The sequence below is a fragment of the Xenopus tropicalis genome, chromosome 8 (genome assembly GCF_000004195.4).
Source record: "Xenopus tropicalis strain Nigerian chromosome 8, UCB_Xtro_10.0, whole genome shotgun sequence".
Classification (NCBI taxonomy): domain Eukaryota; kingdom Metazoa; phylum Chordata; class Amphibia; order Anura; family Pipidae; genus Xenopus; species Xenopus tropicalis.
In genome coordinates, this window is record NC_030684.2 from 117,775,576 (window position 1) to 117,800,809 (window position 25,234).

General features: G+C 38.6%; 1 protein-coding gene across 11 annotated transcripts in view; it reads right to left on the reverse strand.

The window, feature by feature from the left end:
- Positions 1–2,052: 2,052 nt before the first annotated feature.
- tmem229b (transmembrane protein 229B) overlaps positions 2,053–25,234 on the reverse strand; it is a 52,090-nt gene continuing 28,908 nt past the window's right edge. For 6 of the 11 annotated variants that reach the window (XM_018096304.2, XM_031890539.1, XM_018096303.2 and 3 more), the window contains 4 exons: positions 21,330–21,363; positions 13,397–13,519; positions 9,754–9,844; positions 2,832–3,739 (listed from right to left, as the gene is read on the reverse strand). In XM_018096304.2, coding sequence (XP_017951793.1) covers positions 3,202–3,726 — 525 coding nt within the window. In that variant the 5' untranslated portion in view covers positions 3,727–3,739; positions 9,754–9,844; positions 13,397–13,519; positions 21,330–21,363 and the 3' untranslated portion in view covers positions 2,832–3,201. Of the gene's footprint in view, positions 3,740–9,753; positions 9,845–13,396; positions 13,520–21,329; positions 21,364–25,234 lie in introns of all 11 variants that reach the window. The other 5 variants (XM_018096309.2, XM_012968607.3, NM_001078851.2 and 2 more) reach the window with 4 other exon arrangements.

Consider the following 25,234-nt stretch of genomic DNA (forward strand, 5'->3'; position numbering starts at 1 on the left):
TATTTACTAGATGATAAGAATCACAGCTAAGCCTTTATGTGCCAAACTTTAGCTGATGTAATTGTGCCAGTGTATTTCCCCAATACAAAAGCAATTACATTTGTGGGATATTAGCATGGAGGAGATGGTGTATACAATAAGATGGGATGCTGTGTTTCTGCAGGAGTAGTTCAACAGCCTGGAATATATGCCGTATTTGACAGTAAAAATGCCCCACAGTATGAATCAGGGTTCTGAGCAGTTGTTATACAGGTGTCGGACCCCTTATCCGGAAACCCATTATCCAGAAAGTTCAGAATCACGATAAGACCATTGACTCGATTTTAATCAAATAATTCACATTTCTAAAAATTATTTCCTTTTTCTCTATAATAGTAAAACTGTACCTTGTACTTGATCCCAACTAAGATATAATTACCCCTTATTGGGGGCAGAACAGTCCTATTGGGTTTATTTAATGGTTAAATGATTCCCTTTTCTCTGTAATAATAAAACAGTACCTGTACTTGATCCCAACTAAGATATAATTACCCCTTATTGGGGGCAGAACAAGCCTATTGGGTTTATTTAATGGTTAAATGATTCCCTTTTCTCTGTAATAATAAAACAAAACCTGTACTTGATCCCAACTAAGATATAATTACCCCTTATTGGAGGCAGAACAGCCCTATTGGGTTTATTTAATGTTTATATTACTTTTTGGCAGACTTAAGGTATATAGATCCAAATTATGAAAATACCGCTTCTCCGGAAAACCCCAGGTCCTTAGCAAACTGGATAACAGGTTCCATACCTGTACTTCTCCCTAAAAAATAACACATTGAGACAAAAAAATATGTATTTTTAAATGTTGGGAAACTGGTCTTTAATTGATCCACTGACACATGCACATCTTTTATCAAAATAATTTCATTTCCCCCACTATTGCCTGGTTTGAGATAACGCTGATGCATTATCTACAATTCTTACTAGAAGTAATAAAACCCTGAGTGGCTGGCTGATGGGCCTTTGCTTTTATTTATGTTAGTATTCATATAGAATAAAAGAAAAATACATTCAAACATTTAATGGGCAATCACCATGCAAGTATTCTGAGTGGGAAATTCAGTTAGCAATATCAAGACAGGAAGACGTACAATAGTAGCAGCAACATGCACTGTTTGCATGCCTTTTTCCAGGTGATGTACGTATAAGGGAGTTTTTGGATATTATGCATGGTCTGCAAGTAACAGGACTATAATGACATTCCTCTGGGTGCCCCTAATTCAGAGGAAAAAACTCTTAACCCTGGCGCTGTATTTGTCTCTGTAACACTGGATGGCTAGATGTTTGATACAATGATTCCCGTTAACCTTCTTTGTCTTAAATTTATAGTGCCTGAGATGTTGGGATATCCATCTGTCCTTTTGGTGGGTGGGATCTCTGATCCAGGTCACATCTCCGGTGGATGCTGCACATTGTTTGGTAAGGATTTGGTTTTAGGCGTGTATATATACCCTGCTTTTAATGGAAGACGGTGTCCTAGATTTGGACCAAAACATTGGCTTGTTTTATTTGTAATAATGGATAATAAAAGTCAAAGGAGAACTAAAGCTTAACTAAAAGAAGTAGGCTAGAAATGTTGTTCATTATGTTTTAAGGTTCTATACCAGCCCAAGGCAACCACATTCCTTTAGCAGGGAAAATCTGTGCCTCCAAAGATGCCCCAGTAGGGTCACAATATAAGGATGATTAGTCATTAATACAGATATTTACTACATGGCATTAGATTTTAATAATCATTCCTATACCCTGATTATTGTAGCATCAAACTTTTTTCTGTTTCATAATCTGCGACGACCCCTAAGCTTAGCACCTCAGAGCCCACTGAGCATGTCAGTGCCGCAAACACTTCTGATAACATCCAAGGTGAGGAACTCTGGTGGCAACTGTAAAGGCCAGGATCATTACAACTATGGAAATGCTGAAATTTAGGCTGGTGCAGTACGTTCAAATATATACAATATGGTATTTCTAGCCATGTTCATGTTTAAGTTTTAGTTCTTCCTTAAGTTTTTTTTTTTTATTATGAGTGGCTCCCGGAGCAGATCCTTTTAATTATTTATAAATGGTCATCATATTCTACAGCACTGAAGGTTCGTATGTATTACAAGCAGTGTACATAGAACACCCATAACAGAAAACGATAATGTATTCCTTTTATATAAGCATCTATAGGTATAAAGGTATCTATTTGCTCCTTCAGCAAGAAGCTCACCAAAATTAACATCAAGCTTAAGCAGTAAGGCAAGAAATACCTAGTACATCTATTTCTTGTTAGGTTGCTTTTGCTATACATATATCATAGCACCTCATCTGGATTCCCTATAAAGACACTTTTGTGTAAGATTAAGAGATTTTATAAATATATTGCAAAGTTTTACGACACATTATTTGTGCACCGTTAATTGCTAGGGTAATATTTCTGCAGCTATTAATTCTAAACAGAAAAAATTCAACCTACCTCAAGGGTTAAAAAAGCACGACTGTAAACTGAGACACTTGCTCCGAAACTTCTCTAAACAATAGTTACCAGAAGGTTCTTCCAACCAAGATCTGACTTGCAAACAATGATATCACTGTTGGATATAACCGCTAGTTTAACCTGTTCATGTGCCATGATTTAATGGATTTTGTCCACCCCCACAGCCCCTTCCCCATAATCCCTCTGCTAAAATGTGCAGTGAATACAAAGAGCATAAATACCTTTCCTGATCAGAGTAGCATTTGTATTAAATATAACATAATGGAGATGAATTTACCCCATGTAACGACAGCCATAAAGTACTTTCTCACTTTGGAAAGTATTACTCTTTATTGCAAATGGGGCAATTCAGAAGGTTTGGTATGTAGATATTGACTTACCAAACAATAAAATGTATATATTTAACAAGACTTAATTGATAGCATTATGTTTTTTTTTTGCACCATAGGCTATATTTTGGTAATTAAAGAGAAGGCAGAAAATGTACTTATAAATCTTTCAGGTCCAAGCTGAAAAAATAAGCTACTGACACATTTCCACTTGCAGCCAAAACAAATTGATGGTAATAAAATAGACTTCCATGCGAGTTACAGTATATTTGTTGTGCGTAACGAGACCTTGAGACTTGGAAACAATGGTGACATTACTGTTGCATTTCTGATTCACAGTATTGATTATTAATTACATTTAACATGACCATTAGCCATAGAAACAGTGGACATAACTGGGGAACCGGGCTCTGCGTGTTCATCAAAACGTAAACGAAGGGTGTTCCGGATAACAAGTTGTTCCATGATGAAAGATGCACAGAACCACGGAATGGCATATTCCAGGGTAATCAAACCCATGAAGTCAAAATCAAACTGTGAGTAGTCCCAGGGGCAGGCATTGAACTGTCGTAAAATGAGACCTGTACTGAACTCCCAGATGTATGTCCACAGAGTATAAATAAGACATCTTATTAAAATGTTGCACTTGTCTTTTAAATATAAGTACATCTTCTCTACAATGAGGATAGAAGTACCATAAATAAATAGGGCCCACACACTGGTAACTCCAGGAAACTTCCAGTTGTAGTTGACCACAAAATCCCACGCAGCTGTAAACATTACCTCACAGAAATAACCATGAATTGCATAGAGGTACCAACGGGACAGAGCTGTAAGGGGCTCTGGAGGTGCCATGCTTCTAGTTCTTGCCATGCCTTGAAAGAATCTGCAAGAGAATGATAATAATTACTAGCTCATTCTTTATTCTTTGAAGAAACCTTTATTTAGCCATTAAACCCTCGCTTAGCTTTCGGTATTCTGTACAAATACAATGGGGCTGATTTACTAATCCACGAATCAGAATGAGAAAAATTCGGATGGAAAACGAACATTTTGCGACTTTTTCGTATTTTTTGCGATATTTTTCGTCGCCATTACGACTTTTTCGTAAATTGTCGTGACTTTTTCGTAACCGGTACGACGTGCGCGAATTGTCGCGTCCTTTTCATAGCCATTACAAATTTCGTGAATTGTCGCTACTTTTTCTTAGCCATTACGACTTTCGTGCATTGTCGCGACTTTTTTGTATTGCGCTCAAAAAATTCGCGACAATTCACGAAAAAGTCGCAAAATACCAATCGTTACGAAAAAAATGCATTCGGACGCTTTTCGGACGTTCGTGGATTAGTAAATCAGCCCCATAGTATATGTGCAAGACGTCTGATGCAGATAAACAAATAATGCTAATGCCATGCCAAAAACCTTATCTTAAATACTTTTAAGACTTTTTTGGAACATTTGCATTTACTTTTGACGGTGTTGACAGCAGTTTCTTTAAATAAACTAACTTGCATGATAAGTTTAGTGGTTCGAGAGAGCTCCATGAAAGACCTTGTTGGCCTTGACCACTTGTGTCCTATAATAAACTATAACTAAATAATCTCTAAAACTGCCAGCAGAGAAACTAATATCAAACAGACTTTTTTTAAATCATGATTTCAGTTTCCATTACACCAGGTTATTGTTGCTTTTCTAGTGTGGGAAAGTTTCCTGTAGCTATGTCTGTCCAATTTAATTTCAGCTATTTCCAAATAACCTCAACCCCTACAACTTCTTGGCCATTACCCTGTTCTGCCAGTTGGTTACCCGTAAGGAGATAATTGGCCAGAAGCAATTCAATAAGAAACATCTATCTTAAACATTATCACATAAATCTTAATAGAAGTCAGTGAGATAATTGGATCTTAACTAGGAGATAAGTTTTTCTCCTCAAATTGAATCTGACAATATGACATCAAATTTTGGCTATAAAAAGGCAATAAAATAAAGAAGGCTGTGGCTAGAAAGTCAGTAAAGGCTTAAGGTGGCCATACACACTAAGATCCGCTCGCTTGGCCAGGTCGCCAAGCCAGCAGATCTTCTCCCGATATCCCCACCATATCGGGCTAATTCGGTTGTTTGGACTACTAAATCAAACATAAACCTCAGTACACACACCTAAACAAAGTGAAAAATATGCATGTAATGTGCTGACATGGTTACATTAAAAAATGTATTAACGAGCCTATAACCAAAGGCCCAAGATTTACCTAAAGTAAATGCTGACCTGGGTGTATGTATACTATGTATATGTGTATTCCTATAACCGGCACATACACAATGGAAATCACATTGGTAAATAACAACTCACCGATACAAAGTTTGGTTCGGGTGCTTAGAGCCCTGAACCCGTAGCCCAAGCAAATTCAAATCTCAGAAGAAACGGCTCTCGGAACACCACGGACAGCCAGAAAATATGTAAAAAGTTCAGTCTTTATTCACATGCTTTAAAACCCAGAATACCTTACTTTTTACATATTTTCTGGCTGTCCGTGACGTTTCTAGAGATTTTAATTCGGTTGTTTGGCCCTGGGGCCAAATGATCGAATTAGGACGATGGGTATAGGTATTGGTTTGAGCCGATGCAGGCCCTGATCCATCTAAATTTCAAACTTGCCCGATCAAGATCTGCCTGATTTCAGGCCAGATATCGGTTGGGCAGGCCCATCGTTAGTCCCCATACACGGGCTGATAAGCTGCCGAATCGTTCTAAGGGACCGATATCGGCAGCTAGAATTGGCCGTGTATGGCCACCTTTACATAGGTAAAACTGCAAGCTGAGCTACTAGCACTTTTATAGAAGCTATGGAAACCACTACAATAAGTTCACAACCTCCAATAATATTGTTTACCTTTGTTATGCAGAAGATGTGGAGACACAATATTTTTTACTTTAAGTAAATCCTGTTTTAATTGCTTTGGTTAATTCTAATTTAGTATCAAACTTAAAGGCATACTGTTATTTTGTATGAAAAGGAACCAAAAATGTATAAACACTGGAATCAGTTTGTGAAAATGTTACAGTGGATAAGATTAATCTGCCGGCTCAGAAAAAACTATAACCCTGTAATAGTGAACATTCATGAGTGCACAGCTATCCCTGGGGTTCCATATCTTTTTCCCATATGCTTTCTCGGTAATTTATTTCACAGTGCCCAGGGGCTCTGGGCTGCTTAATGGAAATATGGAAAATTATCTTGCTACACACAAAGGGAGGTTATTGCTGTTAACAACAGTAAATAAATCATCAAGCACCATTTTTCAATAACACTTGCTAATCGGCTTTTTATCTAACAGGGCAAACATCTGCCTGATGGGTTTCCCACCTTATAATGAAAATCCTATACATCCAATATGCTGTAATTCTTATACATATTACAGTATGAAACTGTTTACTGTATATGCAGAAACAGTACAGGTATGGGATCCCTTATCAAGAAAGTTCCGAATTACGGAAAGGCCATCTCCCATAGACTCCATTATAAGCAAATAATTCTAATTCTTAAAAATGATTTCCTTTTTCCCTGTAATAATAAAACAGTACCTTGTACTTGATCCCAACTAAGATATAATTACCCCTTATTGGGGGCAGAACAGTCCTATTGGGTTTATTTAATGGTTAAATGATTCCCTTTTCTCTGTAATAATAAAACAGTACCTGTACTTGATCCCAACTAAGATATAATTACCCCTTATTGAGGGCAGAACAGCCCTATTGGGTTTATTTAATGGTTAAATGATTCCCTTTTCTCTGTAATAATAAAACAGTACCTGTACTTGATCCCAACTAAGATATAATTACCCCTTATTGGGGGCAGAACAGTCCTATTGGGTTTATTTAATGGTTAAATGATTCCCTTTTCTCTGTAATAATAAAACAGTACCTGTACTTGATCAAATAAGATATAATAACCCATTATTGGGGGCAGAACAGCCCTATTGGGTTTATTTAATGGTTAAATGATTCCCTTTTCTCTGTAATAATAAAACAGTACCTGTACTTGATCAAATAAGATATAATAACCCATTATTGGGGGCAGAACAGCCCTATTGGGTTTATTTAATGGTTAAATGATTCCCTTTTCTCTGTAATAATAAAACAGTACCTGTACTTGATCCCAACTAAGATATAATTACCCCTTATTGGGGCAGAACAGTCCTATTGGGTTTATTTAATGGTTAAATGATTCCCTTTTCTCTGTAATAATAAAACAGTACCTGTACTTGATCCCAACTAAGATATAATTACCCCTTATTGGGGGCAGAACAGTCCTATTGGGTTTATTTAATGGTTAAATGATTCCCTTTTCTCTGTAATAATAAAACAGTACCTGTACTTGATCCCAACTAAGATATAATTACCCCTTATTGGGGGCAGAACAGTCCTATTGGGTTTATTTAATGGTTAAATGATTCCCTTTTCTCTGTAATAATAAAACAGTACCTGTACTTGATCCCAACTAAGATATAATTAATCCTTATTGGAGGCAAAACAATTCTATTTGGTTTATTCAATATTTAAATGATTTTTAGTAGACTTAAGTTATGGAGATCCAAATTACGGAAAGATCTCTTTTCCAGAAAACCCCAGGTCCCGAGCATTCTGGATAACAGGTCCTATACCTGTACCAGCTAATTCACTGCTTTAAAACAAGACTCATATGCTTTATTCTACTGCATACCACAGTTGTTCATGGAAGACAACAGGCAATCGAGCATTTGATCACGTTTGTTTTGATCACATAAACAAACATAGGTCTAAGTTGGGTTGCTGAGACTTTCTATAGCCATCTACTTAGACATCTACAATACCTCTTTTATGCAGCCCTCTATAAGTGCCTTTAAAAAGTATTGCCATGATGTATTCATGTCATTGGAGCCCTGGAGGCTCTATTTTCAAGAATCCCCACATCTAGGAATGATCTAGTTATCTTATTGTTTAGAGCTCTCTGGTACAGTTAAACCTTTCTGATGTTACTTAGTGCTGCCAGAAGGCACACTGGCCTAAAAAAATAAATATATATTGCTGTAGGCATGCATTCAAATCGCTGGTGAACAAAATAATGCAGTTTTTATGTTTTGCTGGTTAAAAGGTTTGATATGGTCATCTCAAAATAAATATCTTTTAGATTTCCTAGGTACAAAGCAGTACAATTGGAAGAATTATGGACTACATATGATGCATACATACATTATAAAAGATTAATGGATGGATGTTTCGGTAGCTTTAAATCTATGAGAAAAGTAAAATGAAGCCCACTTTCTGTAGATTGATAATTATTTCAGATGCACAGTGCTGGGTCCTTCATTTTTATAGATTTTCTTTTACCATATTTATGTGTACTCTTGAACGTTCCTCTTCTTGAGCAATACCAGACCTATCTTTAATAGTATTTCCTCTTAGTTTAATTTCTCCATTCCCTTTACCAGTTTAATTACATCTCCGCATTCTTGCAGTCTGTTATATAGAACCAAATAAATACATGTCATCATCTTCGAACACATATGGGTGAAGACACACAGAGCTACTAGTAGCAGCTACTTTTTCATGGCTACTAAACACCAGAAAAAACCCTACCATAGACAATACTGAGAATTGCCTCTGCTAAAACACGCTTAGGGCTCTGGCACACGGGGGAGATTAGTCGCCCGCGATTAACTCCCTGTTCGCGGGCGACTAATCTCCCCGAGTTGCCTACCCCTGCCATCCCACCGGCGAACATGTAAGTCGCTGGCGGGATGGCAGACGCGGCGGGGCAATTTCAGGGAATCGCCGAAAAAAATCACGCCGCCGCGTCTGCCATCCCGCCGGCGACTTACATGTTCGCCGGTGGGATGGCAGGGGTAGGCAACTCGGGGAGATTAGTCGCCCACGAACAGGGAGTTAATCGCGGGCGACTAATCTCCCCCGTGTGCCAGAGCCCTTAGAGACAATTATCAGTAAATGATCAGCATTGTCTGTTTTAGTAGCCACAAGTAGCTGCTACTAGTAGCTCTGTGTGTCTTCACCCTAATTGTTGCATTCAATTGTCACAAGTATTCAGCAAAACTGAAACCAAACTCTAAAGGTTCAGCAACATAATTCTGGGATTTGGCAAATCCTGAACCATAACCTGGATCCAGTGCCACACTAAAATAAACAGAAAAGCAATGTACCAAGGGCATGAAAACCTATCCAATAAGACATTACATATTCTTTTACTCTAAATATTTTAGGACATAAAGGAGGGAACTCGATAAAAAAAATACTTAGAAGGGAGATGTTTTGGCTTTTTACATTCATTCTTTACATCTTATACTAGATTTTCTCTGGGTGTAAATTTAGACTTTTATGTCTCCTGTTGTTATTATTAATGTTTGTTTTGTGAATACAGATTTTTATGGTAACTGTTCCTATAAGGCCTTGTATGTGACTGGTAGGCTGTTCTTTAAGTAGCTGCCATATTTGTTAAGTAAATCAGCCTATGACAGCACAAAACATGTCACGTTTTTTAGGTTTATTTATTTTATCCATTGGCCTAAGTAGTTCCTCCGTTGTACCTACCCCCATTTTGATATAAGGGAAAAGGCACAACGGGAGATTTATCGCCTGCGGTTAAATCTAGACTACAGGGGAGATCTCTCCAGAGTGCTTTCCCACTGGCAATAAATTGCTGGAGGAAAGACATGGGCAGCGATTCATTTTTCAAAGTTGTCTGAAGTTTCCTTGGGAGGGAAAGCATTCTGGAGTAGCCCAGACTTAACCGCCGGTGACAAATTTCCCCAAGTGCCATCACCCAAACAGGAGATGCGTCTAAAACACATACATTGAGTCATTATATTGCTAGATAAAATATTAAATGTCAACAAAAAATGCCTTACCTTTTCTGGTCTAGATTTTTTCCCCTTCCCTACAGTGATTCTGAATTTTTGTCTTTTTAAAAAAGATATTAGATGTCCCTTATGGTCATCACTGAAAAGAAGAGTTTAAAGATTAACAAGTGTAATAAGTAATAAAAATAAACTAACATTAATGATCAACTCTTAATAAGTGCCTTGTGGATGAAAACAAGAGAGCTTACACCAAAACTTCTTGTCTGCATTTTTTCACTATCTTTTTGTATCATGGGGCCTTTTTTTTATCTTGTGTTCAACAAACCACAGGACAGAATCAGCAACAAAATTGCACTGAGCAACATACCGCAGTTAGTTACATACAGTGTGAGGGCTTGAGATACTTTGCTGATACTGACATTCCTCCTCTTTCCATAGTAGAATATGTAGTGCATATAGAGTCCTAAAGTAACACAACATGGGAATTCACTAGCAGAGTTTTCTGAATGTCTCATCAGCAAGTAAATAATACTTTGACATTTTATTAAATGAAGAAGTGGCAATACACCCCCAGATCCCAGATGTTTGCTGAACATAAAGTTCAGCAGAAAGAGGAAACAAAGAAGTTCTGCAAAAACTAATAGAACATTAACTGGCATAAATAAGGCCCCCGCAATGCAGAGGGGGGTGCGAGTCCGGAAAGGCCCCCACAATCGTCAGCTCTAAGCAGAGTGGGCGGAGGGACTGGAAGGGAGTGAACGAGCGGGCGGGACTAGGAGGGAGGAAGCAAACGGACAGAGGTAGGGAGGGAGCGAGCAAATGCGCGGCCGGGACTAGGACTCCCTGCTATTCCGGGACAGGACTAGGAGGAAGGGAACAAGTGGGCGGAGGGACTGAAAGGGAGGGAGTGTATGAACTAGCGGGTCTGGGAGGGAGGGAACCCACCAAGGGGTATTCCCGCTTCTTGTTCTGGCGCAGTTAGTAGCAGCAGCAATAGTGAGAGACAGTCCTCGGTTCTGGCTGTCTGACCTGTGCAACTTGAATTTTTTTTTTTGGTTAATGGTTTGTGTCAGGGGTACTGTGTGGTTACATTTATTAGGATTGCCAGGTTTAGGCCAATGCTCCAGTAGCACAATTAGCACAAGACTGGACATAGGTAGGGCTAGTTTTTGTGGTGGACCACGGTGCCTTCTTGATAACTTGTCCTGTTGCCTGTTTCTGCGGAGATTAGGACCATTGTTCTACCAGAAGTTTAGTCAGTCCATATATGTTATTCTTACTTCAAAAAGAAAAAAATGTATATTTAATATTGTTATTGCCATTGACTAATATAAATGGCGGGGGCACTGAAAGTTCCTCTTCCTGGGGGGCCCCACAAAACCTAGTTAACAGAGAAAATTTCCCCCTCTGGTGTATGTAGCAATTCAGCAGGTGGTTTGTTATTTCTTAAAGCACTATCAAAGCTTATGACTTTAGTGAATATATGTATATATTGCCCCTTGTTCCTTTTGTATTAATACAAATCTTATAAAAAGCAGACTTTTTCTTCATGGCCCTAATACTATAAACTTTTTTTCCCTAGAGAAGCCACAACTTAAATTATGGTTTTAGCCAAGATTAATAAATTCTTAAAATGTGTGCCAGCCACATTTATCAAAGTCCGAATGAGTACGATTGAGAAAAATTTGTATTTTTTCTAACTTTTAGAACTTTGCGTGATCTCTACAATATTTTCGTTAAATTACGCAATTTTTTTGTGCTTTATGTCAATTTGTGCAAAAAAATCATATTTATCGCAACGACTATGAAAGTTTCATAATTCATTTAAGCTTCGGTATTGTGACTTTCTTTTGGCCAGGTTGGAGCTGCAGAGTGCTATTGAATCCTATGGGAGACTTTCCTTGGGCCGGGTTGGAGCTGCAGAGTGCCATTGAGCCCTATGGGAGGACTTCCCTTGGGCCGGGCTGGAGCTGCAGAGTGCCATTGAGCCCTATGGGAGACTTTCCTTGGGCCGGGTTGGAGCTGCAGAGTGCCATTGAGCCCTATGGGAGACTTTCCTTGGGCCAGGTTGGAGCTGCAGAGTGCCATTGAGCCCTATGGGAGACTTTCCTTGGGCCAGGTTGGAGCTGCAGAGTGCCATTGAGCCCTATGGGAGACTTTCCTTGGGCCAGGTTGGAGCTGCAGAGTGCCATTGAGCCCTATGGGAGACTTTCCTTGGGCCAGGTTGGAGCTGCAGAGTGCCATTGAGCCCTATGGGAGACTTTCCTTGGGCCAGGTTGGAGCTGCAGAGTGCCATTGAGCCCTATGGGAGACTTTCCTTGGACCAGGTTGGAGCTGCAGAGTGCCATTGAGCCCTATGCAGCTCCAACCCGGCCCAAGGAAAGTCTCCCATAGGGCTCAATGGCACTCTGCAGCTCCAACCCGGCCCAAGGAAAGTCTCCCAGAGTGCCATTGAGCCCTATGGGAGACTTTCCTTGGGCCAGGTTGGAGCTGCAGAGTGCCATTGAGCCCTATGGGAGACTTTCCTTGGGCCAGGTTGGAGCTGCAGAGTGCCATTGAGCCCTATGGGAGACTTTCCTTGGGCCAGGTTGTAGCTGCAGAGTGCCATTGAGCCCTATGGGAGACTTTCCTTGGGCCAGGTTGGAGCTGCAGAGTGCCATTGAGTCCTATGGGAGACTTTCCTTTGGCCGGGTTAGAGCTGCAGAGTGCCATTGAGCCCTATGGGAGACTTTCCTTGGGCCGGGTTGGAGCTGCAGAGTGCCATTGAGCCCTATGGGAGACTTTCCTTGGGCCAGGTTGGAGCTGCAGAGTGCCATTGAGCCCTATGGGAGACTTTCCTTTGGCCGGGTTAGAGCTGCAGAGTGCCATTGAGCCCTATGGGAGACTTTCCTTGGGCCGGGTTAGAGCTGCAGAGTGCCATTGAGCCCTATGGGAGACTTTCCTTGGGCCGGGTTAGAGCTGCAGAGTGCCATTGAGCCCTATGGGAGGCTTTCCTTGGGCGAGGTTGGAGCTGTAGAGTGCCATTGAGCCCTATGGGAGACTTTCCTTGGGCCAGGTTGGAGCTGCAGAGTGCCATTGAGCCCTATGGGAGACTTTCCTTGGGCTGGGTTGGAGCTGCAGAGTGCCATTGAGCCCTATGGGAGACTTTCCTTGGGCCAGGTTGGAGCTGCAGAGTGCCATTGAGCCCTATGGGAGACTTTCCTTGGGTCGGGTTGGAGCTGCAGAGTGCCATTGAGCCCTATGGGAGACTTTCCTTGGGCCGGGTTGGAGCTGCAGAGTGCCATTGAGCCCTATGGGAGACTTTCCTTGGGCCAGGTTGGAGCTACAGAGTGCCATTGAGCCCTATGGAAGGCTTTCCTTGGGCCGGGTTGGAGCTGCAGAGTGCCATTGAGTCCTATGGGAGGCTTCCAAAATCATGCATTGACATTTCAAAGTCAGAAACGTGCTGCTTACATTCGTTCGGATACAAAAATTTTGTAACTTTCGGATTGCAACCACAAAATTTTCGTACAACCGCGATCTGAATTTCCGCGCAATTAACACACATCATAAATTATCGTAGTTGATCCTAATTTTTTCCCAATTATACTTTTAAAAATCCCAAAATCATACTTTGATAAATCTGCCCCTAAGTGTCACTTCAGGTCTAAAATATGCTTTCCATGTACTAGCAACAATTCAAGCAGCTTACCTGGTGACCCACACAATTTCTAAGGTTTCTTTCAACCAATCTGGCAAAAATAAAATGTAGGGCTATCAGGGTGCAGTGTTGATGATGGACCTCAATGGGCCCCCAGCATCCAAGATGATGTTCCTTTAAAGTAAAAACAGATTTTGTTGATAGCTGCAAAAATGTCTGTAAAGATTTGCAGAAAAAGAGGACTGTAAAAATAAAAAATGATCTTGTACTTGGTCTTAAATAACCTGAATCCATAGTATTGACAAAACAATCCTGTCGGGTTTATTCAATGTTTAAATGATTTAGCAGACTTAAGGTATGGAGATCCAAATTATGGAAAGATCACTTTTCTGGAAAACTCCAGGTCACAAGCATTCTGGATAATAGATCCTAACGCTTTATATAACATCGCTAAATGCAACCACATCGACTGAACAACAAGGCCTTAATGCACTAACTCAAACCTAATCTTTATTAGACACATCTAACACAATGGCTTAGATTTGGATAGTCCATAAGGTATGAGATTGTGTTTTCCACATTTAAATTACTCTGAAAGTACATATCTATTTATAAAAAAAAAAACAAAAAAACACATATACAGGTATGGGCCCTGTTATCCGGAATGCACAGGACCTGGGGTTTTCTGGATAAGGGATCTTTACGTAATTTGGATCTCTATAACTTAAGTCTGCTAAAAATAATTTAAATATTGAATAAACCCAGTAGCATTGCTTTGCCTCCAATAAGGATTCATTATATCTTAGTTGGGATCAAGTATGTATGTATGTATGTATGTATGTATATCTTTATTTATAAAGCACTACTTATGTACGCAGCGCTGTACAGTAGAATACATTAATACAAACAGGGGGCTATTAAGATAATAATAGATAAATACAAAGTATAACAATAAATACAAGATACAGTTGCAATAAGATAAGAGTCAAAGACACAAGAGGATGGAGGTCCCTGCCCCGTAGAGCTTACAATCTATATGGGAGGGGTAACTAACAGACACAAATAGGCAAATATAAGTGCTGTAGGTCACAGTGGGTGGTACAATTTGAATTCGGTTTCCGGATAAGGGATCCCATACCTGCCCCAATAAAGGTCTTTCTTTACAATCATGCCATTTCTAAACTATTCCTACACAGGTTAGCAAAATGCAGTATATAATTTATGTGGGACCTCATCAGTCTCCATTTCTACCTTCCCACTCATGCATATGGCCAAATTGTACTGATCCAATAATTGGCCCAGGGCATACAGAGATCTTGGTGCTTATGTGTTCAGTGCCCAATTGAATTTCAAACCTGCCAAATATTTTTCTGGCTAATTATTGACCAGGCATCAGTCAAATTACTTGCACTGTGCTTTTAGTAACAAGTCCTCCTTAACTATATCACATCCGGCTTCAAGCAATAGAAGAGATGAGTTTAGTTAAGTTGTAATTTTTGCCTACTGCCATAAACAACGGGGGCTTACAGAAGGTCACAAACATCCCTTAATATGCTCATAGAAGTTGAGATAACCATAAATAAGAGATGCAAAGGACAGAGCACTACTTAGACTGCATATAGGGTGCACCACTTACCGGTATATTAGGGTGCACCACATATATTAAAGTTAAAAAAGGCAAAGTAAAGGAATAGCAGACCTAACTTACAGTAAAAAGACTTGGCTAAATGAGGCTGTTCTCTCTAAAAGAAAGATGTTGTACATGGAATATGATCAACAGAAGCAAAAACATACAGATATACTAAATATATTTTTTACTGTAGGATATGCAAAAACAACTCAATGTGGAATTCAGATATCCTTTATTTTATATCATAAACACATATAATTCATTAGTGACTGGCCAGTTTACTTAAGAATCAATAAATTACAAATACAGGTATAGGACCCATTATCCAGAATGCTCGGGACCAAGGGTATTCCGGATAAGGGGTCTTTCCGTAATTTGGATCTCAATACCTTAAGTCTACTAAAAAATCAAAAAAACATTGATTAAACCCAATAGGATTGTTTTGCATCCAATAAGGATTAATTATATCTTAGTTGGAATCAATTACAAGGTTCTGTTTTATTTCTACATAGAAAAAGGAAATCAGTTTTAAAATTCTGAATTATTTGATTAAAATGGAGTCTATGGGAGACGGGCATTCCGTAATTCGGAGCTTTCTGGATAACAGGTTTCCGGATAAGGGGTCCGATACCTGTACAATAAACATACATGGACCATTTAATTCAAAGACAAATTCATAAAAAATACATCATAAAAAATTGAAAAAGCGCACTGTGACAAAAACCTGATATTATAGAGATCTCTCCATAAACAGTTGTAGTTCAACAACCTCCTTGTTATGCAATGCGATAATATGAAAGTACCATATGTTGGAGTGTATTACTCTCTCTCTCTTAGTGACAAAAATGCTGCAAAATAAAAAAAAATGATAGTTTGCCAGCTGTAGTTTTTGCAGCGTTTTTGTCAGAGAGAGACACTCCAACATATGGCACTTTCATATTATCACACTGCATAAGGAGGAGGCTGTTGAACTACAACTGTGTACTGAGAGATCTCTATAATATCAGTTTTTTTGTCACAGTGCACTTTATTCAATTTTTTTCTGATGAATGTGTCTTTAAATTAAGTAGTCCATTTGTTTTAATAGTTTTTTTTATGTACAGGTATGGGATCCCTTATCCGGAAACCTGTTATCCAGAAAGTTCCGAATTATGGAAAGGCCATCTCCCATAGACTCCATTATAATTCCAATTTTTAAAAATGATTTCCTTTTTCTCTGTAATTAGAAACCAGTACCTTGTACTTGATCCCAACTAAGATATATTTAATCCTTATTGGAAGCAAAACCATCCTATTGGGTTTATTCAACATTTAAATGATTTTTAGCAGACTTAAGTTACAGAGATCCAAATTACAAGATGATCCCTTTTCCGGAAAACCCCAGGTCCTGAGAATTCTGGATAATAGGTCCTATACCTGTATATTTTTTATTGTATTTGTAATTTATTGATTTTTAAGTAGACTGGCCAGTCACTAATGAATTATATGTGTGTATGATATGAGATGTTTTTGCATATACTGTTCCCTAGCAGAAACTTTTATTCTGGCTGGTTTGATCTATCTGTAAATAAGAAAGTTCACCAGTATGTGTGAAGAGTTTTTATTTTGTTTGGCTGCTCTGTAGCTGGGAATAAAGATATCTGAAACTGACTGGAGAAAATATTTATTAAATGTGTATGGTGTGTTTGGATAATCGATAAATAAAACCTGACATTAAAGGGCTATGGCAAACAGGACATTTTGTCATCTGTGCTTAATCCTGTCCAGCAACCAAACATTCCAACCAAACCATCAAGGATTAATGTAAATCATCAGTGGCAAAATATATGTATCATGTAGTAGTCTGAAGTTTCCTTGAAAGGCATATTCAGGCTACTGCATTATACATGTGTTTTACCACCAAAGATTTACAATAATTCCAGTAGTAAGGTAACTTCAGACGTTTTGTTGGACATTTTATATTACCTTCCCTCCTTGGACTATCAAGGGGGACAAGCTGAATCAGGAAATGGAAGATAAGATCTTGTGAAATGCATCTCGAACACCTGTCTGGTCTTCACTTTCCAACAGAGTAAAGTATTAACAAATGCCTTAAGCTATCATATTACGAGAAAGTGTAAACATCGTAAAGTATAGGATCACAGTCAAGTATATCAATTCTGCATCAGGTATAAGTGCAATAAGGTGTTCCAACAGCAAAAAAAAGTAAAGGATAAATAAAATACATTAAAATGCCCTATTCACATATACATAAGGCAAAGAGGATCAGCTTGACCAAGGTGTGCCTTTGTCCTTACATAACTGGTCATTCCTCTTTACCATTCTGACTCAAGTTTAAGTGATGGAATTGAAGACGGAAACCTACAGTATAACTCAGAATCCACATGCAGAAACACATTTTTTTCACTTAAACCATTATATATCAACATTTAGCACAACGTGGTTCCCTTAAGTACAGTTTGTGGAAAGGTAAGAACAGATCACCATCTTTGTTCGGGGGAAGCTTCCACAGTGACATACTCATGACTTTGCTCACTACATGTTTTATACATGAGATCACAGTGCAGGAGCTGTATGCCAATCTACAGAACACACAACAGCTCACAGGGGACAATGTGCCAACAAGGTCTGACCTCAAGCTGTGTCCTGGTTGTCTGATCCCCAAAAACGTGCATGTAGGTAGCACATGAAGAATTGTGCATGGATACCATACAGAAAGCTGCAACTTAGTACATTTATACATTTCCCAACAACTGAACAACTATGTATATGTATTCATTTTGCTAAAATTAAATATTAAGCTATTATATTGGTTAAAAAAAAACACTACAAAAGAAGGTCTGGATAATATAGCCCTATATACATACTATGGTGTAAAACACAGCACAACAGCAGGTGGAATGTGAAGCTTAAAGCTAGATTATTTTTCATTAAATATTGATGACAGATTCATAAATTCTCTAGCAAGCAAACATACATATAGAAGTTTCTTTACTAATGGTCCCCGTTTACGGATATATTACAAAAGACAAGCCACAGGAAGACTGTGCCTCAGATCATGCAGTAATCACAGATTTACTTTTGCTCACTAAAGCTGATGAGTACTTGCCTTGATCGTTGTATAAATGGCAAGGTTAAAGGGAAATATATTTCACACATTGAACATTTCCTGGTAACAAATTAAGAAAACTATACCAAAAATTATTTTTACCTACAATAATTCCACAAACAAGGTGCATTTTCATGCACTTTTAAACCATTGCATTTGGGTTCTACCCAATCACACTGACTGTAAATGTAATGTGTCCCTATGTACCCTAGAAAAATAGTTATATGCCTTGCTAAACTCACGTTAGAAAATAAAGGATATCAGTCAAATGAAGATACCACAGTTACTGTCAACATATGGCTCGCTATACGACAACAAACCTTATTGTAACCCCTATGTATAAATGTCATACAGAAAGCATGCCTCTGCAATGCAGGGAGGCCCATTTATCGACATTCGGATTTTGGTGGTTTTAGAGTTTTTTAAACCACAAATAAACTAATTTCCACTAAAACTACCAATGTCTAGTCATATATTAAAACAGGGATTCCCAACCTTTCTTACTTGTGAGCCAATCAAATGTAAAAAGTCTTGGAAAACAACACAAGCATCATAAAAGTTCATGGAGGAGCCAAATAAGGGCTAAGATTGGCTATTAGGGGCCTCTATGCACACTATCAGCTTACAGGGGCTTTATTTGGTAGTAAATCTGGTTTTTATTCAACCTAAACTTGCCCCCAAGTCAGGAATTCAAAAATAACTCCCTGGTTTGGGGGCACTGGGAGCAACATCCAAGGGTTTGGGGAGCAACATGTTTCCCCTCGAGCCACTTGAACATGTAAAGGTAAACAAAGGTCCAGGACCGGATGGGATTCATCCCAGGGTATTAAATGAGCTGAGCGCTGTGATTGCCAAACCTCTTCACTTAATTTGTCAGGATTCATTGAGGTCTGGCATGGTGCCGAGAGACTGGCGGATTGCTAATGTGGTGCCGTTATTTAAAAAGGGATCCCGTTCTCAGCCTGAAAACTATAGGCCTGTTAGTCTGACATCAGTAGTAGGAAAAATTTTGGAAGGGGTAATAAGGGATAGGGTACTTGAATACATTGCAGTTCACAATACTATTAGTTTGTGCCAGCATGGTTTTATGCGTAACAGATCTTGCCAGACTAATTTAGTCGCCTTTTATGAGGAGGTGAGTAGGAACCTCGATGCTGGAATGGCAGTTGATGTCATCTACTTAGATTTTGCTAAAGCGTTTGATACAGTACCGCACAGAAGGTTAATGATCAAATTAAGGAATATTGGCCTAGAACATAATATTTGTAATTGGATAGAGAACTGGCTGAAGGATAGAGTACAAAGAGTGGTGGTAAATGGAACATTTTCTAATTGGGCCAGTGTGGTTAGTGGAGTACCGCAGGGGTCAGTCCTTGGGCCTTTGCTTTTTAACTTGTTTATTAATGACCTGGAGGTGGGCATAGACAGTACTGTTTCTATTTTTGCTGATGACACAAAATTGTGCAAAACTATAAGTTCCATGCAGGATGCTGCCGCTTTGCAGAGCGATTTGACAAAATTGGAAAACTGGGCAGCAAACTGGAAAATGAGGTTCAATGTTGATAAGTGCAAAGTTATGCATTTTGGTAGGAATAATATAAACGCGAACTATCTACTGAATGGTAGTGTGTTGGGGGGATCCTTAATGGAGAAGGATCTAGGGGTTTTTGTTGATAACAAGTTGTCTAATGCCAGGCAGTGTCATTCTGTGGCTACTACAGCAAATAAAGTGCTGTCTTGTATAAAAAAGGGCATTGACTCAAGGGATGAGAACATAATTTTGCCCCTTTATAGGTCCCTGGTAAGGCCTCACCTTGAGTATGCGGTGCAGTTTTGGGCTCCAGTCCTTAAGAGGGATATTAATGAGCTGGAGAAAGTGCAGAGACTGCAACTAAACTGGTAAAGGGGATGGAAGATTTAAACTATGAGGTGAGACTGTCGAGGTTGAGGTTGTTTTCTCTGGAAAAGAGGCGCTTGCGAGGGGACATGATTACTCTGTACAAGTACATTAGAGGGGATTATAGGCAGTTGGGGGATGTTCTTTTTTCCCATAAAAACAATCAACGCACCAGAGGTCACCTCTTTAGATTAGAGGAACAGAGCTTCCATTTGAAGCAGCGTAGGTGGTTTTTCACGGTGAGGGCAGTGAGGTTGGGGAATGCCCTTCCTAGTGATGTGGTAATGGCAGATTCTGTTAATGCCTTTAAGAGGGGCCTGGATGAGTTCTTGATCAATCAGAATATCCAAGGCTATTGTGATACTAATATCTACAGTTAGTATTAGTGGTTGTATATATAGTTTATGTATGTGAGTGTATAGATTGGTAGGTGTGGGTTAGGTGTGCTGGGTTTACTTGGATGGGTTGAACTTGATGGACACTGGTCTTTTTTCAACCCTATGTAACTGGTTGGGGATCACTGTATTAAAAGATCTGAATACAAAAAGCACAAATTAAAATGCAAAAAAAAAACATGAAGTTTTCATTTTTGTAAGAATTTGTGCGCTTAAATGTAAAAAAAAAAACAAAAAAAAAAACCCTGAAAACCTGTCATGAATTAAATAAAGATTGTTACGATTTGCCTAGGACAGCTCCCACAGATTTCTACATGACCTCAACTACTTTTAGATGCCTTATTTTTACATTTGAGTTTTTCGTGGGTTTGAGACATAATGAATGGCTAAATATTAACGTTTTTTTATGCGAAAAAGTGTTCTTAGGATAAAAAAAAAACCACGACCATTAGTAAATCTGCCCCTTAGTACTGATGTTGTGCAAGTAAACCTTAACCAATGTTCCTTTGCTTCAGCCAAATAGCACATTAATAATGTAAGGTGTGTGTAAGAGAATGCCCATGTCGCGCCTATGTGCTGCCCATACTGAAGCGGTTGTATATAGTACGAAATACAAAAGGACGCAAACTTGTCCCCAACAGTAACATATTGCAAACATTTTTGAGGATCGTGATAACAAATTCATGGTGTACTTTGTTGATTTTTATGCTTATCACTTTGCCAACTGGTACAACTGGTGGTAGTATATCATGCCCAATTTCTCGGTTATTATTATTACAAACTGTATTCATAAAGTGTTACTAGATTCCACTGTGCTGTACAATACATGGTTAAATATGAGTTACAGATGGCCCTGTCCAACACATTGTCATGTGTTTCATTAAAGCAAAAGGTATGAGAACCGTGGACAAAAGTGGACAACCTTTATGGTATCTTTATGGTATAGTACTTACAGCTTCAACACAGAGGCTTGAACCCAGCAGATTCCTGCAAATAGAAAGATGACTAGTATTAGAAAAAAAACATTAGCACAATACCACAAAATATTCACTAGCTAGTATTTTAAATCTGTCATAAAATGTTGGCTAAAAATGATTTTTTTATTCTGGTAACACTTATTAAGGCGGAACAGTGGCCAGTTGGTCCGCAGTCAGATATTTCTACAAGTCTGGAAAATCCCATGAAGCAAGGAATGCATTAGACAATAGATGTGTCCTCTCTTGGCTAGTCTGCAAAGTCTTCCATTTGACATCAATGTTGGCACAGGGCCTGAATCAGGCAAAGATGTGCTTGCTTTGCAACTTCACCTTGGATCTTCCTGTGTATGACCAGTTTTAAGTGATATCAATTTCCTGCTGTCCCTTTGCATAGATTATTATTGTTATGTTTTATTTATAAAGCACAGACAAATTCCGCAACCATTTGCAAAGTGTACACATCACATTTTGGCCCTACCCCAATTGGGCTTACAATATAATGTCCAATCATATACACACACTATGGCTAATTATTAGGATCCAGTTAACTTGTAAGTTTTTAGATTTTGGTGAGTACCTAACGCAAACCCAAGCAAGAAAGGGGAAAGCATAGAAACTCAATGCAGACAGTGCTCTGTTTGGAATCAAACTTAATACTCTAGCACTGCAATGCAGCAATGCCAACCACTGTAGATACTGCAATATTTGGATTTGAATAAGCAAAGTTCCAGGTCAACAAATGATTTTTAACCAGAACAGTGTTATCTGAGGTATATATTACCAGACATGATTTAAATATAAAGTATTAATTAGAAGCTCATGGATTGTAAAAGTGAGGTACAATACTGGTGTGACCTACAATTTGAGTGATTGTATGCAATATTACTTAGCTGAATTCCTTCCCCCGTATTCATTATCCCCGATAAGTTATTTCAGCAATAGGTTTAAGTTTAACTATGGTCAGATTATACCTATCCTATCAGTATATGGGTCCCTGTCATGCCATACATTTTTCTTTTGTTCTGAATTCATTCGAAGCAAATGCTTTTTTTGAATCGAATAAGATTGTTTAGATGGAATAACATTTAGTACAGCATCTCAACAACAATTTAGGGAAGACACCCCCCGAGCAGAAGTGTTGTTTAGTCTATTCTGTAAAATGATTACAGTGCTTGTGAGAAGAGGGAGTTAAAAACAGTGCATTACCATGCATTTTTGTGACTGAGCAGGTTGCAGTCTATTTATGGTATCATTCAATACATGAATGTGGTTTTCATAATGCTAAAAATAATCTTTAGTATGTCTCAATGCTTTTTCTGCATAAATCAATTCTATCCTGGTATGATCTTTTTTCTTGCAGCTTGTTTGAAGAGACAACCTCGTGTTCTTGTGATTAGTGGCCTTAAGTAATGCGTGGGGAGGAGATAAAGAAATATCAATAAATAACGCTGGATACATTCTGTATCTGTAAACAACCCCATTTGTTTACAGAGACAGAATGTCATATTTAAAAAAAGTCTGCAGAAGGGATTAACACTGCTAATCTGCTGTTTCCAATATATGCACTGCTATTTCATTTGTCCCATTCCAATACATTACACCCTGACGCATACAAATGAATTACTAAAGAAACCCTGTGTACTCACAAATGAAAGCAGTGCCTCAGTAACATACATACAGAGCTTCCCTTGATCACAACACATAAGGGATCATTTACAAGCGCAAGTGCAGTGTGTGTAGTAACACGTGTTTACCCACAATGCAGTGTGTTTTCCATAATCCTAGCATAATTGCGGCAGCACAATTGAGCTGAATACCTTCATCAGATGTCATAATTTCTGCCATTAAAATGGTTTCTGCATCTGAGCAGACTTAGATGCAAGTACCTTTAAAGAATGTTGCTTATTTGTGCGTTGTCTGCACCTAAAGTTGTGCCACTGAAACTGCACTTGAGGTCATAAAACCCCCAATAGCCTCTCTTTCACGCCTCATATAATCTTGGGAATTCATGGTTTTCAAAGTACATCACAGGGACCACTGTGTCACCAAAATTGCACAGTGTTATATCATTTTTTCCTTTGGTTTTTTTTTTCATCCCCCTGTACACTGCACAACTGTGTAGATAACAATCCTAGAGCAATCTCTGATATTACAAGGTAGGTTCACAAGAGACATGATAATATACAGTACAAATAAAATATGAAACAAAACCCAATAATGTAATTAGGTGTTTAGTGGGGACAGCAAGCCAGAATTCTGATGAATGGTCATAACTACAAGAAATTAATCATGATCAAGACTGTTCTCTCGAACAATAACAGCAAATGAACAGTACAAAGACAGAAAAGGCAGATTCGGTACTAGGCTGCCAATTTATAGATCACTTGCGACACCATAGTATTTATAGTACACTGTCTACAGAGAGATATTCATTGAAGAAAAAATGTTTTACATGAGGACCATAAAGAATATTAAGAATGGCTCCAAGATGGTACAGTGGGCAAGTAAGAACAGAGACTGAAGTTGATCGAAAAGAAACAGCCACATTTATAATTTAATTTAGGAGGGGGGCATTTTGCAGAACCAAATGACAGAGTAGTTCCAGATGCTATTACATGACATTGATAAATTCATGGTACAGCCTTCTGGCCGATGTGGTAGAACTACAAAGTAAAGTTACTATGTACTACATGGATATTTTAAAATCAGAAGTAAGCATATCATGGGTAAGTATGGTATCAGCTAGTTATTTCTTCCATCAATTTCATGTCTCTATCAAGCAACTAAAGAGCTACTACATTTAACAACAAAAGTTAATTTTGTGTAAGTCTTAGGGTGCTGTAGGGTCCTGCCATTTCAACATCTCCATTACACTGCTTCCTAAACAAATTCCCTTTACCTCCATGATAACTGTCTATTTGCTGCAATCTGTGAATGACTGGTCTTTGATTTGAGCACATGCTGACTTGACCTTGGCTTGGTAGTTGGAGGAAGCCAACTACACATTGTGCCAGTGTTGGGGCACTCTGCATATGCTGCAGTGGTTATGAATAGTATTAGATCAGCGTGGCGCCTTGCAGAACTGGGTTTAATTATATTCAAAACACAGTTGCGTAAAATTTGTTCTGCTTTGTTTGCAGGAACTATACCTTGATGTTCTGGGGATCCTAATAAAATATAACAATAGGGAATGTCAGGCTGGAACACAAGCTTATTACAATTACTAATGGTGTAGAGGGCGGTCACTGTGGACATAAAAAAATGGAAAAGTCAATAGCAGAGATAACTTCTTAAGCCTTCAAAAAGCCTGTCCAGAGAAATACAACAGAACATCTTTCAGCCTAAACAATAACCATACCTTTTATAAATGTATTTAAAAATCTGAGCCATCAATAATATATTGCCTGCCCCAGCTTTATGCCTCAGAGGCAGGCAGGCAGTTACTTGCACTTTCCATTCTTGAAACAAGATTTATATAGCTTTAATCAAGTGTACATTTATTTTCAACAACTGACGCGGTAGAAAGGATTTAAAATTATTTCTTAGGGTGACTGGTCAACTTTAACACCTGGATTTGACACCTAAAATGGTAAAGCTCTATGAACTCCCTGTAATCTGACAAATAAAACTAAAATATCACTGAAGGTGTCTGTCATGTGTGTTAGCATGGGTGTCCATTAATGTTAGAGGAACATGAGAATTAGAGGTATAGATTGTGTAACAGTAATGGACTGAAACTAAAAACCATTCTCGGGGGGGGGGGGATAAGTGATGACAAGGCTATGTTGGCACCAGAGATGTGATTGGAAAATAGTGTTTCTGATATTGCTGTAAATGTGTTAAAAGCAATTACATTTTCTGGGAAGATCCAGAAGCAGCTA